We start from the raw sequence: 17,899 nt of genomic DNA, 5'->3' as shown, positions 1-17,899 counted from the left end.
CCATTGCACTGTAATCTATTTGTATCTTGTTAAGAAATGAATTCCTAATGAACTAAATGTTTATTTTCTTTATTTTAGATATTATTAGCTATTTTTTATATTTATTGTTTTTTTTGGGGGGGTTTTTGTTACACTTAGTATTATTCACATTGATATTACCAGGCCAGTGTTTAATAAAATAAGTAATAAAAAGTTGTCAGACCTGACTATATTATATTGAAATATATTTTACTCCAATTTTTCCACTTTTCTTAAAAGTGAAATGTACAGTACATAAATGTATATAAAAACAAACAAACAAACCCCAGATTTGCCAATTAATGAAAATCTATCCAAAAATCCTAGGTTTTTGTTGGAGAACTTCGGTCTCTCTCTCTCTCTCTCTCTCTCTCTCTCTCTCTCTCTCTCTCTCTCTCTCTCTCTCTCTCTCTCTCCAATATACTGTTAATTTTCAACCACTTCACTTTGCTGAAATCTCATGGAAGTTAATGTATTGGCATGTGATTGCGTAGTGAACTGTATACACTTAAGTCTTGGATCCTTGTGTTTGTATGTGTGTGTGTGCCTGTGTGTATATGTGTGTCTTTAACAGATATAATAAACAGTTATTGTCACATTATGACCCAAGATATTATTTGGTGTATATTCATTTAAATTTAATTTAATAAAAGTAAAAAATGCAAACCACCCTGCAACATACACACTAGTTTGGGAATTTGGGAGAAACACAGTAAAAATAAATAAGTCAAACAGCCTATTATACTGAATAAGCAACCTGACAGTATGAAGGCTGCTTTGAGACAATGTTCATTGTTAAAAATGCTATACAAATAAAATGAAAATGAATTCAAACATTAATAATGTTTAATGTTAATTCATAATTATTGTGATTGCTGATTTTAAAAGGTTACACTGAAAAAAAAAAGAAAAGAAAACCAATTAGATAGTTTGTGCATAATGTGTGCTAGTAATAAACTTTCTTTCGGCTTCTCCCGTTAGGGGTCGCCACAGCGGATCCTCCGCACGTTTGATTTGGCACATGTTTTACGCTGGATGCCCTTCCTAACGCAACCCTCCCCAATTTATCCGGGCTTGGGACCGGCACTAAGAGTGGCTGGGGATGGTTCCCTGACCGGGGATCGAACCCGGGTTGCAGCGGTGAGAGCGCTGCATCTTAACCACTAGACCACCAGGGGACCAATGTGTGCTAGTAATAATTGAATGGAATATTATTTCTTTTTATTTATCTTTTTTTCTTTGAAGTGATTCTTTTTTTATAGCTAATTCTATTCTGTACTAGAGTGATCTGGCTTGATATATCACACCATACTTACCACTATGTTTGTAAGAGATAGAGAAGTTGTATGCACTTTTACTTTTTTTTAAGTATAATTTGATACAAAAACAACCTGAAGCCCTTGAACTACCTCCAAATACCTTAATATATAAATTATAAGCTATAATGTTAATTTTATTACTTGTGAACTGTTTTAAACATAAATATAAAGGTACAATATCGGACACAACTTAACTAATGTTAATAGTATTTAAACACAGAGCATACAGGTCAAGTGGTATGTTTTAAATAATTTTTCAGGATTTGTGGAATATCCAGCATATCAATTGAGTCCAATTTGTGTGCAGCAGAAAGGTACTTCCGTATTGCAAGCCGAATCTGAGACATCAGTGATTTGGGAAAGACTGCAAATAGAGGTAGTATATCAGTAGTAATATTATTGTAGTATATCAAATCAAATTACAAGGACAAATAAATATCTTGTTCAAGTAAGCTTACCTTTTTCTCTAAGCAGAAGCATTATAGCCTCCCCCTTCTCTCTCGTTTTATTCATAACTGCCATTGAGATGTAGACGTTGGCTCCAAAGTCTATAAGGAGTTGAATATATTCAGATTGGCATCCATATTTAAAACACGTGTCCAGCACTGTGTTGGACTGTTTGATCCTTGATATTATTTTTTCATCTTTACAGTTGTAGTCTGGATCTGCCCCATGTAGCAGCAGTAGCTTGAAGCATTCCAGGTGCCCGTAAATGGCAGCAATGTAGAGAGGCCCTCGGCATGTTGTGGCATTGGAAGCCCAGTCCGGAACTTTGACTCGGACATTTGTCTCAGCACCATAACAGAGAAGCTCTTTTAAAATGTCTACATATCCCTCTCTGGCTGCAGTTAACACTGGAGAACAGTTGTTATATTCGCTTCCATTCGGGTCAGCACCAGCTTTGAGCAATGCAGAGACACAGTCAAGGTGTTTGCCACTAACAGCTGTAAAAAGAGGAGTCTGGGCTTTTACATCCAAGCTGTCCACCTCCGCACCATGGGCTAAGAGGCAGTCCAGGCAGTGGAGGTGACCATGAGCAGCTGCAGTTTTTAGTGGTGTACTTGGTATTCCCCAGCCACTTCTGCTATTGATACATCTCCTGTAGTGTTCTTGAGAAAGCAGTTCAGCCAGAAGTTTGTGATTATTCTCAGCAATGGCCTTATTTAACTGCTGACAACCATCTTCTTCCTCAACTTTGGGTTGAAGGAGAGAGAAAATCTTGGTAATATCCATTAAGCTCATTTTAATTAAAGTTTCCAACGTCATGCTTTGGAAAAACTGTCAGGACTCCATTATAGCTTTTAGCAGCACAAACCTTTGGAGGAAAAAATAATTTTTTTTAACCTTTTTTGTGTTTATTACTTAGCTATTAAATTTGCTAAGTTTGCTTAGCTATAAAATTTGCACTGAATTGCATGCTGAAAAGCTTAAGCATGTACAATGTACAATAAAAGTATTTTTTTTTGCAATGCATTTTTGTCATGGTTTTAAGATTAGTTTAAACAAAAATCTGTTTATTTTTAGTTTATAGGTAGAATTGTGTCGAACCATCTGCAAAACAAGCTCATGTCATTACTATTGTTTGCTCACAGTCTATTTTTTTGCTCTTTATTGAATAACACTTGAATAACAGAAACCAAATGATGCAAAAATCCACTGTCTGTTACAGACACTAGTTAAAGGTAGGCTAAAAGTGTTCTCACCATATTTACCATATATGTTTACCATGTTAAATAGCAGGACATTTTAATCTAATTTAAATAGTCTTAGATTATATAGAGCATTATCCATACAAGTACTTAGGAGTTTGTTGTCACTATAGAAATTATACCGTATTACAAGTGCTCACTGATATAATGAATATACGAGATGTCAGTAATATAAATATAAATAGTTTACTTACCTCCAGGAGAGTTAACTGTAGCTTAGACTTGGTTTCTAAATAGTTTTCAAAATGTAACATTTGCCATCATTCACTGTGGAGTCACAGCTAATTGAGCAGCTCTGGTTCCAACGGACAGAAGGTGAAGTAGACAAAGGTGACAGTCTGACAGAGAGAGTCCATGTGGCCTGGCCACCAAGAGGGGCTAATTTTAGGACACAGATGGGTCTGGTTAAACTTCCATTCTAGGACGGTTGCTGCAGAAGTTTATAATTAGAAAAGTGATTGAGTTTTGACAGGCATGAGGTGTTTGGTGTTTAGACTGCAGATCCTCTCAGTGTCAATTTTCACCTTTTCTTCATTTAATATATTTAATAATTATTAACAGTAATTATTTTTAATGAATTATTCATAAGATATACAAGTAAATATAAAATCTATATTAAAAAATATAAATATTTAAATGCATACAAGGTTCATGCAAGGTTCATGTTTCTCACTATTCCTGGCTCGGTTAATCAATCATGACTCAATACAGTACATACTCATATAGTTTTCACTTGGCCTAAAATGTAGTGAGCACATGTAGTTTGGGCTTTATACACACTGATTTTTTTTTTTATAGATGAGACATACACTTCTTTGATGGTTAATGCATTTTGTTGTTCCAGGAGCTTTTTCCACAATATCTAAAAAATGGGATTATGGGAGAGACAATTTATAAGCATTCTTCTCTGACAGACAGAAAATGGGTCAGCAGTTGTTCCACGGTTTAAAACAATAGCTGACAATCAGCTGCTGATATGCCCCCATGCTGCACCACAGGAGGTTTCTCCCAACCCCCCCAAGCAAGTAGATATGTTTTAAAATTAGCGCCAGGCCTTTAATTACTTCAATCAACATAAAGTTCATTTTTTATAAAGAGTCATTATTTGCACCTTTTTTGATTTTTAACAATTTTGTACCGCCCCATGCTGCTGTAACATGGCAATGCTACAAGGCAGACAGTATGTTTTTAACAACAAATAGTAACAATAAAAACATAAAAGCTAATAGGTAAAAATGTTGTTAAATTCTTTAGGCCAACAAATATACAATGCAATGTACAATGGCTGCCAATGGTTTTGAAAAGCCCATCATCTATAACATCATGTGGCTGTTATAAAACAAAGTATATTTTAATGGGTTACATTAAAACTTATTCTTTATTTAGTTTAATTTTGGGAGGCAGGCTTCCTTCTTCTTCTTTTAATTTTAACATATAATCAATTGACTGAAAAAATATACAATGGAAAACTGAGTTAACTTAGGCTAGCTTTTAAACAAAAATGCTACATTTAACTGAGCAGAATTAAATTTGTTTATTTAAAAATAGAGGATATATAATCAATTAAACAATAACATTTGATAGTGTAGTAGACCAGCATCCTGTAAATCATGATCCACCTGTTGATCACTGAAGCATTCATCATTTGCTATCAATTATCATAACACATATTAACATATAAACAAAGTTATGCAAGCTTGGTTAATATATGCATGTGCTTTGTTTCGTTTGCCATTCTTTGCCATTCTTTCAACAACGAGATTAAAGAGTATTTAAAAAGTGATCTTCATAGATCGATTACTTGTACACTAATTTGTGAAAGTGACCGATGACTTCTTTTAATTATTATTGTTGTGCTGTTAATTTGTATCCTCATTCATGACCACTATCCCAAAACTAGCCTGTAGTTATGTAACTTACAGAAAGAATGAATCAGTACACTATTTATAACGAATAAAAAAAACATTTAACAAAAACATTAGTTTTAAGTCAATTAAATTAAATTGCCACAGCTATAAATCTGTGTAAATTGACCGATAGCACCATCTACAGATGGTAAAACCTATTAGCTGCATTTGTGGGAAAATCAAGCAAAGAAAATCAAAACAAACAAACAAACAAACAAACAAACAAACAAACAAACAAAATTAAAAGCCACCTCTCTCACAGATATAACTAGGGGGTTTGAATTTGCATATATTGGGTTTTGTATTTCTGTATTAGTGAATTATGATAATAGACTTAAGTTTTAATGTGTGTTTAATGAGTGAATTGTTAAACACATTTCATTCATTTATTAGGTCTCAGAATTTTCTGTCAAATTGCCCTTTGTATTTGCAGTTAGCTTTTTCGTTTTTGTGTTAAGTAATTTGCTAAGTTAATTGTGTTTGTTTGCAAAATGGCATATTTGTTTCTTTATTTAAAGTTAAATGTTGCCCACACAAAGTTGTCCAATAACGGAATTTTGCAGGTGTCTGGATTCCTAAGGAGGAGACCTGATAGAGAAGAAAGATAAGATCAAGCTTGGCATGAAAGCTAAGCATGGAAAATAATATACTATTAAGTTTTTTGACATTTTAGATAAATTAATGTACATAACACCTGTGTAAAGGGGTGGGATATCAAATGTGTTAGGATACCTTGAACAGGATTCATGACACAGCAAAGGTGCTTTAGAAGTGATAGTGATAGTGTTGTGGACCTCACCAATTGTTATGGATTTATACCACTCAAACTGAAGGACAGCACAAAATCACAAGGGCCACACCATGTCCAAAACAATGTGACAGTAACAATAAGTGTGTCACCTGTGCATGATTGGTGGTATCTTTACAGCGACATTAATTGACCAAACCCAGAAGAGTAACAGCTGCTAACTGGTCCCAAGGGGGCTTGAAAAATTGGCATATAAAGACAGGTCCAAGCATAATTTGCAAAATCCCATCTTATGAATTACAAGTGGAATTTTAAAATGTTGACACTTGCTAAATGTTTTCAAATGTACACCAATGATGAAACCTCTCTGTCAGGTACAATTCTCAATTCTCATTTTAAGAAAATATGCACTAAAATTATATTATTTGTGCTGAGATCTGTTTGCCAAATCAAACACAACTGTATCACCAATAGTAAATGTTTAGTTTTATGCAGGCATTTTGTCATTCCTTAAAGGACCAAACTAATTATACGCTTTTAATAATAAAGATTGATTGGCCATGCATACAAAATGTTAATATACTATTAAGGTTTCATTTAAATAGACTGATATTGGTGCTAAAAATATTTGATATATGATTTAATTTTGTTATAAATATCTTGATTTTTTACATACTATTTACATTTGGTATACCAACAAATGTTAAAAATGCAAACACTATGGATGTAAAACTAAGCCCATGGTGTGTAAATTTTAAGCAGACATGTTCACTTTTATTAAGCTGACTAAGCTGACGATTTGATGTGATGTGTCCTGTCTATGTGTCCTATGTCTACTTTTGCGATTCTGTAATTATCTGTAGGTAATTGCTTAATAAATCTAAATTTGATTTAACCTTGAAAAAAACCCTGTTTACTTTGGTCTATGGTATGCCTGTAGTCTTCTTTGCTGCTGTAACAGAGAAATTTCCCCACTGTGGGACGAATAAAGGTATATTTTATCTTATCTTATCTTATCTTATCTTATCTTATCTTATCTTATCTTATCTTATCTTATTTTATCTTATCTTATCTTATCTTAGTCTTTTGACTTTCACACAGTTCATGCTCTTTTTTGTTTGTTTCTCAATGACTGTCAATGCTAAAAATTCCCCATTTGTTCTATTGGGGAGGGAGGGATTATTGTACATTTAACAGAATTCCTGGCAAAACGCATATAGGCATGTTGGATGATAGAGGGCTGAGCTGTGACACCCATGTTTTTGTCACCATTCATATTCTTTGTATTGATGTATGATTTATGATGCTCAGAGATGGGAAGTAATAATGTATAAATACTTAGTTACTGTACTTAAGTAGATTTTTCTGGCATTCAGTCTTTGCTCTGCTTGTGTTCTATATAGTGGGTGTTCAGCCTGGATACATTCATTAGGTAAAAACATTTGAAATTCATTTCGTATTAATATATTGACATGATGTGAGGTCCAGTTACCCGCGTGACACTAAAACAGGTAGTAGTAATGGCTACTTTTTACTTAAGTACATGCCAGAGCCCAAACGTCTTTGCTTTAACATGAGTGAAAAAGTTTAGTCAGTACTTCACCTTTAAAACATGAGTATCTGTACTTCTACTTGAGTGAAGGGTGTGAGTACATCTCTGGTGATATTGGTGCAAGATTTGCTGGACTAGTTATGCTCTGAAAAAGTGTCTATAGAAAAATTCTGTAATAATAAAGTGTGCAAATTATATTATAATTATATATTATAATAGCTATATAAAAAAGTATTATGTTATATACAATTATGTAAAAAAAAAAAATTATAATAGAAAAGCATCACTAAAAAAAAAAAAAAAAAAAAGAAAGAAAAGAAAAACGAGCAGGGGAGGCCCTCTGGCGGTCTGATAGGGGAATTGTCCAAGGTGACAGTACCGGTGACTCTCAACATTTGACTTCCACTCAAATCTAGGGGATTAAGAAGATTTAAAACTGTGTATTAACCGTGACAGACTACTTCTGAATGACTCTCCCAGACCTTTTGAAAATGATCTAATGAAAGCAGGCCTTTGTTTGTATTTCTGTATTGATTCATGCGAAACAATGACAAACAGAAATCTGATGTTAGAGGATGGTTAGAAATGTCTGCAAAAATAAAAATGGCTATGAAGTCAGAGTTCAAGATGCAAATTACTAAATAAGAGATAGAGATATTAAAAACTGGACAACACAAACTTTTAAATATGATATGCAATCAAATGCAATCAAATATGGCTTGACTTTCAAGGCTGATCATCCAGTGTCCATATGTGTTTAATAATGCTTTGGTGGAATACAGATAATTTGAAACTCTAATCTGATATGCAACATATGTCAACTCAAGGAATACATAATGAACAGTATTAGATGAGGAGTCAGGTGAAGAATGAGGGACCTCTTGACATTAGCCACTGTAGCAGATAATTATAGGAAACAGACAAATAAAACTGTCATGAAAAATGTAGAAATGTTATAATAAATGTAATATAAATGACAAAAGAAGTGAAACAAACTAACAGCAAGAAGTGGACCATCAGCATGAAGTGTCACCTCAGAGTCTGGACATCGTTGTTAATAAGTTTGCTCAGATGCATTCTGTGTTTATTCTCTTATATACTTGCCTGGCATGCTGCAGAAGACACAACACTATAAGGCATTTGAAAGCTCATAATAAGCATAGATGCACACCTGATTGAAGAGACAAATAACATTTGATCTCTCAACCCCACATACACCTTTCTGTCTATAGACAACCTCCAGGTTTTGGCGTTTTTAATTTCTTATAGTTAAAAAAAAATCTGACTATTCTCTGGTACTATCTATCTATCTATCTATCTATCTATCTATCTATCTATCTATCTATCTATCTATCTATCTATCTATCTATCTATCTCTCTCTCTCTCTCTCTCTCTCATATATATATATATATATATATATATATATATATATATATATATATATATATATATATATATATATATATATATATATATATACACACACAGTGAGGAAAATAAGTATTTGAACACCCTGCTATTTTGCAAGTTCTCCCACTTAGAAATCGTGGAGTGGTCTGAAATTGTCATCGTAGGTGCATGTCCACTGTGAGAGACATAATCTAAAAAAAAAAAATCCAGAAATTACAATGTATGATTTTTTAACTATTTATTTGTATGACACAGCTGCAAATAAGTATTTGAACACCTGAAAAAGTCAATGATAATATTTGGTACAGTAGCCTTTGTTTGCAATTACAGAGGTCAAATGTTTCCTCTAGTTTTTCACCAGGTTGGCACACACTGCAGGAGGGATTTTGGCCCACTCCTCCACACAGATCTTCTCTAGATCAGTCAGGTTTCTGGCCTGTCGCTGAGAAACACGGAGTTTGAGTTCCCTCCAAAGATTCTCTATTGGGTTTAGGTCTGGACACTGGCTAGGCCACGGCAGAACCTTGATATGCTTCTTACAGAGCCACTCCTTGGTTATCCTGGCTGTGTGCTTCGGGTCATTGTCATGTTGGAAGACCCAGGCTCGACCCATTTTCAATGCTCTAACCGAGGGAAGGAGGTTGTTTCCCAAAATCTCGCAATACATGGCGCCGGTCATCCTCTCCCAAATACAGTGCAGTCGCCCTGTCCCATGTGCAGAAAAACACCCCCAAAGCATGATGCTACCACCCTCATGCTTCACAGTAGGGATGGTGTTCTTGGGATGGTACTCATCATTCTTCTTCCTCCAAACACGTTTAGTGGAATTATGACCCAAAAGTTCTATTTTGGTCTCATCTGACCACATGACTTTCTCCAATGACTCCTCTGGATCATCCAAATGAAAACCTAAGCCGTGCCTGGACATGTGCTGGTTTAAGCAGGGGAACCTTCCGTGCCATGCATGATTTCAAACCATGACGTCTTAGTGTATTACCAACAGTAACCTTGGAAACGGTGGTCCCAGCTCTTTTCAGGTCATTGACCAGCTCCTCCCGTGTAGTTCTGGGCTGATTTCTCACCTTCCTTAGGATCATTGAGACCCCACGAGGTGAGATCTTGCATGGAGCCCCAGTCCGAGGGCGATTGACAGTCATGTTTAGCTTCTTTCATTTTCTAATGCTTGCTCCAACAGTGGACCTTTTTTTTACCAAGCTGCTTGGCAAATTCCCCGTAGCCCTTTCCAGCCTTGTGGGGATGTACAATTTTGTCTCAAGTGTCTTTGGACAGCTCTTTGGTCTTGGCCATGTTAGTAGTTGGATTCTTACTGATTGTATGGGGTGGACAGGTGTCTTTATGCAGCTAACGACCTCAAACAGGTGCATCTAATTTAGGATAATAAATGTAGTGGAGGTGGACATTTTAAAGGCAGACTAACAGGTCTTTGAGGGTCAGAATTTTAGCTGATAGACAGGTGTTCAAATACTTATTTGCAGCTGTATCATACAAATAAATAGTTAAAAAATCATATATTGTGATTTCTGGATTTTTTTTTTTTTAGATTATGTCTCTCACAGTGGACATGCACCTACCATTTCAGACCCCTCCATGATTTCTAAGTGGGAGAACTTGCAAAATAGCAGGGTGTTCAAATACTTATTTTCCTCACTGTATATATATATATATATATATATATATATATATATATATATATATATATATATATATATATATATATATATGTCTTTAGGCCCTCCTTGAACCCAGAGTTGAATGCAGAGAACATTTATGCTTAGTAGCGTGCAAAACTGCTTTAATTGTTCTAAAAGTTCTCAAAGGGTTTTTACTTGAATAAGGTCTGAAAAATGACTGCCAGCAATAAGTGAGTTATCAGAAAAACATAAAAATCTCTGGGGGTACTGCTTCAAATGTGAGACAAAATGTGAGACATTGGGAGCATGTGGGATTAGCCTACTTTTTGTTTATTTTGCCTGCCAGCTCTCTCACTGCCACTGATCTGCAGGGGTTGGTCTCTTGCCACTGGGAGTGGCTGAACCAATTTCCAGTGGCATTTGACACTTGTACACACCATCTTGTACACTTGTACACAACATCTTGTACACAGTGTACACCAACCACTAAAATGTCTAAAAAACATCTACTCATCAAGCTAGAGCAGCCTAAAATAAAATTTTCAACTCAGAAATCTAAAACATTTCCAAAAACATTTAAAGTGCCATGGCCAATAATCCAAAATAACTGAGACAGTGAAAGTCTCAGTAATAATTAATATTAAAACAGATTGTATACTTAACCTTGAACAAAGAGATAGAACTAGGCAGCTGAGAGCTGTGGTAGACACTATAAGCTTCTGTTTTGTGTGAAATTCCCAGGAATTCAGTTTTTAAAACACTCAAACCAGCCTATCAGGATCCAACAACTATACCACCAATTCTGATTTCAAATGTATAGGAATTCTAATGTTTGATATCAACATTAACATGTATCTGCATTTTTTTTATTATTGTGCTGCTGCCACATCATTGACTAATTATATAACTGCAAGTAAAAAAAAGAAAGATATTTGTCACGTAATTTTGTGCCTACAGTCACAAAATTACATGATTGACTTTTTTATTGGTTATGACAATTATGAAAAATATAATTAGCTTTATTTATCATATATTTTTTACAGTTTTCAGCTTTATGTTAATCCTTATCTTGAAAAAGAATTGCATTGCATTTTGGATTTGCAAGATTTATTAGTCAAGGTCAGAAAAGTTTGGCTTTAATGTTATTATTTATTCTGTAGCAGTAACCCTGGTAACCCCAAAAGCTTCTAGTATTTCCTATCATTGCCAGGGTTATTTGGTTTAGCTAATCATGGTATGGTATTGAGCTGTATTAGGAAAAGGTTGTTTTTTCAACCTTTACAATGTTGTTCCACACAAGATCTAAGAGAAGTATATTCAGGCATAAACATCCAACCCTCCACTTAACCAACCACAGCAAGTTTCTTCTTTGTGAAAACAAAGGTAGGTGGTCTCAGTTCTTGCATTAATTATTGTGGACTGAACTGTGAAATTTTGGTAGCCACTATCTTCTTTTGACAGGATTTTAACAGCTCTGTATGGGCAAATTTTTCCACCAATGTAGTGCAAAAAATCCGGTATACATCAAGGAGTGAAAGAAGTTAAGGCATTAGCCACAAGATCGAGCCACTATGAATATGGACACCTAGGCCTGGTTTTCACTCGCCCTAACCTAGTTACAGACACGACTGCTACCCCACTTCAAATTGCTGATAATCACCTGGATACCTTTACAATCACTCTTCCTGTTCTCTTTCATCTCCTTCTGACACTGACACCATTTCCTCTCCCCCTTGGACTCTGCCAGTGATTTACGTAAAGTCAATAAGCTTTTATTTTCATTTTAACCATATATAGCTGACGCAGTACACAGTGAAATGAAACAACATTCCTCCTGAACCATGGTGCTACAAAAAACAACAATCACAGAAAACAGAAAACACAGGGCTAAGGACTAGTAAGTTTCCTCGCCACATAAAGTGCATTGTGTACAGTGCAAAGACAACACAAGACAGTGCAAGACAATACAGGACAGTGCAAGACAAAAACACAAAATACAAAATAGTTAGGCTAGTAAACCTGTTGGGAAGAGACAAAGAGAACAGTAGCAAAAATGTAAACAAAATGTTGTGCAAAAGAGCAATAGCAGCAATCCAGGAAAAATGTAAACAGTATGTAAATGTAACAGTACGGCATGTAAACAGTTTATCGTAATGAAGTGATGTAATATGAGTGGTACTAAAGACATGGGTGTGCGAAGTGAGTACGAGTGTGTGTTGAGTCCGGGTTGTACAGATCAGTCACAGTTGTGTGTGTGTGTGTGTGTGTGTGTGTGTGTGTGTATGTGAGTTCAGTTCAGTTCTGTGTTGAGAAGCCTGATGGCTTGAGGGAAGAAACTGTTACACAGTCTGGATGTGGCGGCCCGAATGCTTCAGAACCGCTTCCCTGATGGCAAGAGGGGGAAGAGTGTGTGTGACGGGTGTGTGGGGTCGTCCACAATGCTGTTAACTTTGCAGATGCAGTGTGTGGTGTAAATGTAGAGGGGAGAGAGACTCTGCTGATCTTCTCTGCTGTCTTTATTATCCTCTGCAGGGTCTTGCGATCAGAGATGGTGCAGTTCCCAAACCAGGCAGTGATGCAGCTGCTCAAGATGCTCTCATTGGTCCCTCTGTGGAAGGTAGCCAGGATGGGGGAGGGAGATGGGCTTTCCTCAGCCTTCTCAGGAAGTAGAGATGCTGTTGGGATCTCTTGGTGATGGAGCTGGGGCTGAGTGACCAGGTGAGGTTATCCGCCAGATAAACACCAAGGAATTTGGTGCTCTTGATGATCTCCATGGAGGATCCATCGATGATCAGTGGAGAATGGTTACTATGTGCTCTCCAACCATCTAATTTTTGTCAACGTTCCGAGACAGGTTGTTGGCTTCACACCAGGCTGTTAACCATTGCACCTCCTCTCTGTATGCTGACTCGTCCGTTCTTGCTGATGAGACTCAGCACGGTCGTGTCATCGGGAAACTTGATGATGTGACTTAAGCTGTCATAAGTCAGCGGAGTGAACAGCAGTTGACTGAGCACACAGCCCTGAGGTGCCCCAGTGCTCAGTGTGGTGGTGCTGAAGATGCTGTTTTCGATCCGGACGAAGGGTCGTGGAGATGGCATCATCTGTGGATTTGTTTAGACGATACGCAAACTGCATGGGGTCCAAGTACGGGTGGAAGCTGGGTCTTGACGTGCCTCATGAGGCCTCATGAGGCACGTCATCGTCTTGAGGCACGTAGGAACAATAGCGCTGCTCAGGGAGATGTTGAAGATGTCGGTGAAGACATCCACTAGCTGTTGTGCACATTCCCTGAGCAGACTTCCGTGGGTTAACTCTGCATAGAGTTTTCCTCATTTTAGCTGGGAGGAGGGGTGGTCTTCCTCACCGCCATGTTGTTCTGCACCTCGAACTGGGCGTAGAAGTCGTTCAGCGCATCTGGGAGGGAGGCGTCACGGTTGCAAGCAGGTGATGTCGTCTTGTAGTTCGAAATCGCCTGGATGCCCTGCCACATGCGCCGGGTGTCTCCGCTGTCCTGGAAGTGGCACTTCCTTAGCATTAGCGCTAGGTGGTATGTACACTCCGAGCACAATAGCAGTGGTGAATTCCTGTGGTTAATACAAAGGTCTACATCTCACAACCATAAACTCCAACAGCGATGAGCAGTAGGTGGAAACGAGGACAGAGTTCTTACACCATTCTGTGTTAATGTAAACACACAGACCGCCGCCGTGAGTCTTACCACACAGAACTGCATTTCTGTCAGCACGAAATGCGGCTAGCCCGTCCAGCTGAATGGCAGCGTCCAAAACTCTGAAGAAGCAGCAGTGTCTGTACTCACGCTGAGTAGCTTGTTGGAGTCTGATGAACTCCAATTTGTTATCCAGGGATTACATTGATATTTGCCAGCAGTAGAGATGGTAGAGCAGGTCGACTAGGTTTAGGTTTAGGTCAACTTTATTATCCCCGAGGGGCAATTTGTTTCACAGCCAGCAGAATCCGTACAATCCCAACACACAACAACAAACAAACAGTACAGAAAAAAAAATAAAAAATAAAAAAGAATAATAATAATAATTTTAAGTATTTAAAAACCCAATAGCAACTGGTAAAAAAGAATTTTTAAATCTATTTGTCCTGCAAAGCGGTAAAGAATATCTACGTGAAGAAGGTAACAACATAAAAAGATTCTGCAAAGGATGGCTGGAATCTCTTAACATTAACTCGGCCTATCTCAGAGTCCTTGCTTTATACAAACTGTTTAAATCAATCAGGTTGGTGCCGACAATCTTACCACACACTTTAACAATACCCTGAAGCCTATTTCTTGAGCACCCGCTGGTATACAACACCGGTTGCTCAGAAGTCCATTTGTTGCGTAAGGCGGGCTACAAAGTGAAAGTAGCACCATTTTTGGTCTGGAGCGGCCGCTGCGAGCTACTGCCGCGCCGCCATATTGGATCCAAGGATCCAAAGATTATTTCCTCTCCTCTTTTTCCTCAACCATGGACCTCTTCTGCTCCCTGACTACTAAACCCAAGAAGACTTCTTGTCCTGCCTCCTGGCTGTCAGAAGTTTTGCACAGCAATCTGCGAGAACTTACATCAGCGGAAAGAAAGTGGAGAAATAATTGCAAGTCAACGCAGACCATGCAATCCTGACCAAATATTCTTCAGATGTGACTTCTGCTAAGACTGCTTTCTACAAGGAAAAGCTTGTGGCCTCTGCACAAGATCGTCGTAAGCTCCATAACATCTTCTCTTCTCTTCACTACTCAGTCCCTCTGTATGTCTCCTCCTAGTGGCACCTCGTTGGCCAGGTAGACCGCGGTTCATGGACCTGCTGTCCCTCCTCGAGGCGTGATTGGACACTCATTTCCAAAGCGTTTCGACGCAGCTTGAATTCCTGAAAGGTGACGTCTCTAGGTTACGTATGCAACCCTTATGCTTACGCTTACCTTCTCTCTTTCAGAAGCTAATGTTGCTACCATTGCTCAGCCATTTTGTAGCTTCCTGGTTTGCGCAACGTCGCCCGCCAATGACGTCATGACTTGCCTATTGCCCAGATTTCACACGTTATTCAGTGCGTGGACAATGCGAGGTGTTCCAAAAAGCGTTTCGACGCAGTGTCTCTTTCCTCAGGGAACTAGGGTTACATACGTAACCTAGAGATGGAATCTCTTCTTAACCACTGTTCCTGCTCCTTGATCTGCAGATGGCACTGCCTCTATTAATCTGCTAAATCTATCAATGATCACCAACATAAAACATAGATCACTAACATAAATCACTTGTTTAATCATATTTACATAATCCATTGCTAGTTGTTTAGCATATCATGAAAAATGAGATTCCTAGAAAGATTTATCTGAGATTATGTCTGGTTCGCCCCTCCCCGCCCAAACCAGCCAAAATTTTGGGACAGCTGAAAATGCCCAATCTAAATTTAAGTGTTAACAGTTCCTGATAAAAATGTGCTACATACACAAATTAGATATCAAGAAGACACTTTGAGCTTTACTGTCAATCATCAAAGTTAATATTGCTCAAAAAGATATTCAGTTATAGATGATGAAGTGCCATGGATATACATTTCCTGCATTAAACATTATTTTTTATTTCATAAATAAATACATGAAATCAGTCCGGGAGCAATTAAAAAACGTACTGGGCTGAAAGCTACATGTCTTATGAATTTATATTTCATATTTTATGAATATTTTTATGACAGATGAGATTCCTACAAACATTTATCTGAGACTGTGTCTGATCCTAAAAAACTAAGGGCCACCTTGGCCAATGGTTTAAAGTGGGGCTTTTTGACAGAGCCTCAGCCTCCAGGTGCCACACAGGAAACGTGTCACCAAAGGGTGTTTACCAAGCGACTGCTAAGCAAGCGGCGCACAATAAGCCGCAATAGCAGACACGTAACCTTTTAGGGTCGATGAAGACAACTGCTCCTGCAGGAACTCCAGCATTGAACCAACCGGGCAGTTAACTGGGTCCAATTGGTGGTGCTTGCACCACGCAGAGAGCAGGCACCATTTAGAGGCATACGATCTCCTCATAAAGAAAGCTCTGGATTGAAGGATAGTCTCCACTTCCTCAGTAGAGAGACCAGCTGCTAGGATCTGTGCCCCCTCAGGGGCCACAGCCACAGCCTCCATAACATCACGTGGGGGTGAACCAGAGTGCCCCCTGAATGGGGGAGAAGATCCTTTCCTGGAGGAATTTCCCATGGAGTTTCCTCGAGAAGGGTAACGAGGTCCGCAAACCATGGTCTGCCCGGCCACTGAGTGGCCATCCAGGGGAACTATCTACAGAACTCTCAGGAGCAGCATGATAGGGGGAAAGGCGTACAGGCACAGTCTTGGCCATGTCTGCAACATGGCGTCCAGCCCCCACAGGGTGAGTAAGGGAGAACCAGATGGGACAGTGCGATGTCTCTTGAGACGCAAACAAATCCGCCTGTGCTTTGTAAAACCTCCACCATATCTGCTCCACCACCTCAGGGTGAAGCCTTCATTCACCCGGGCCTCGGCCCTTGCCTCGAGAATGCGTCTGTTCTCTGGGACCACCTGATGATTGAGATAAGAGACACAGACCAGCACATGGCGATCCCTCAGGTATGGGAGGAAGTGTTTCAGAGCTAGAAACATGGCTAGCATCTCCAGGCAGTTTATGTTAGCATAACGTGATGACAAGGAGCTCCCAGGATGGGGCCCTCAAGACCGAAATGCAGGTTCTTTGTGAGTGGGAGACGGCTGTGCCCGCATGATAGTCTAATCCCACACTATGCCTAAGAAAGTGTTTCTCTGTACTGAAGGAAGCACACTGGCATTTAGTTGCATATCAGTGGTATAGTTCAGAATGCGGATCACTTCGTGATGGTGTGGGGTGAGAGCACAAGGCCGAATGGGAGGACCCAATATTGGTAAACTTTGCCATCAAAAGCAAACCTCAGGAACCAGCTGAGAGGGAGCTGGAAGGATGGATATGTGGAAGTATGCATCCTTTAGATATAGCGTGACAAGCTAGTCTTCTGACCTGATCTGAGACACGACCTGTTTGGGTTGACCTTTTCATGTCGACCAGTTGACCTAATGTGCTCTGCTCCCAAGCAAGCGACGCATGGGCTGTGCTTTATGCACAGTCGGTACAATTGCTTGCTTATCCATTTTTTTTTTACATTTACCACTTACCTAAAAGGGACAAATACACAGAGAGCGCTTCCTGAACAAACAGAAGCTAGCGTCGGCTCCAGCACATGCGCGTTTTATGCTTCCTGGCTGTAACATCAACCCGCCGGTGGTGTCGCATCTCTCTGTTGGCCAGATTACACGTGATTTTGAGCGTGGACAATGCAAAAGGCGATGACTATAAATCTGGGTGTAAACGAGTGAATGCTAATTACTCAGCAAAACAATCATGTAGAGTTCTATAGTATCCTAAATATGTAATATCTTAAATATGTAGTATCTGAAATATGTAGTATCTGTATTCGACTTTATTCTGTATTGCTGGAAGCAGACCAGATGTTTTTCTTTAAGCCAAATGTATGAAAGGCTATAGTGTTTATCTTAAGAGCCATGACTGGGAAAATGA

The 17,899-nt window shown here is 38.5% G+C and overlaps 1 protein-coding gene across 1 annotated transcript; it reads right to left on the bottom strand.

Moving 5' to 3' along the window:
• Nucleotides 1-1,213: 1,213 nt before the first annotated feature.
• Nucleotides 1,214-3,406, bottom strand: asb12b (ankyrin repeat and SOCS box-containing 12b). The gene is made up of 3 exons (XM_083561346.1): nucleotides 3,241-3,406; nucleotides 1,796-2,652; nucleotides 1,214-1,701 (listed from the first exon to the last, which is right to left on the bottom strand). Exons 2-3 carry the CDS (start codon nucleotides 2,601-2,603, stop codon nucleotides 1,568-1,570), a joined length of 942 nt encoding a protein of 313 aa, XP_083417472.1. The 5' UTR covers nucleotides 2,604-2,652; nucleotides 3,241-3,406; the 3' UTR covers nucleotides 1,214-1,567.
• Nucleotides 3,407-17,899: the final 14,493 nt, after the last annotated feature.

Source organism: Silurus aristotelis, assembly GCF_946808225.1.
Source record: "Silurus aristotelis genome assembly, chromosome: 14".
NCBI lineage: Eukaryota > Metazoa > Chordata > Actinopteri > Siluriformes > Siluridae > Silurus > Silurus aristotelis.
Note: the sequence above shows the minus strand (reverse complement) of the source record. Positions and strands in the feature narration are given on the sequence as shown.

Excerpts from the sequence above, each read along its gene's own strand:
- asb12b (XM_083561346.1), bottom strand. The coding sequence starts at position 2,603 with ATGACGTTGGAAACTTTAATTAAAATGAGCTTAATGGATATTACCAAG. Across the intron at positions 1,702-1,795 it reads GCTTCTGCTTAGAGAAAAAG|TCTTTCCCAAATCACTGATG; the intron begins GTAAGCTTACTT and ends CTCTATTTGCAG.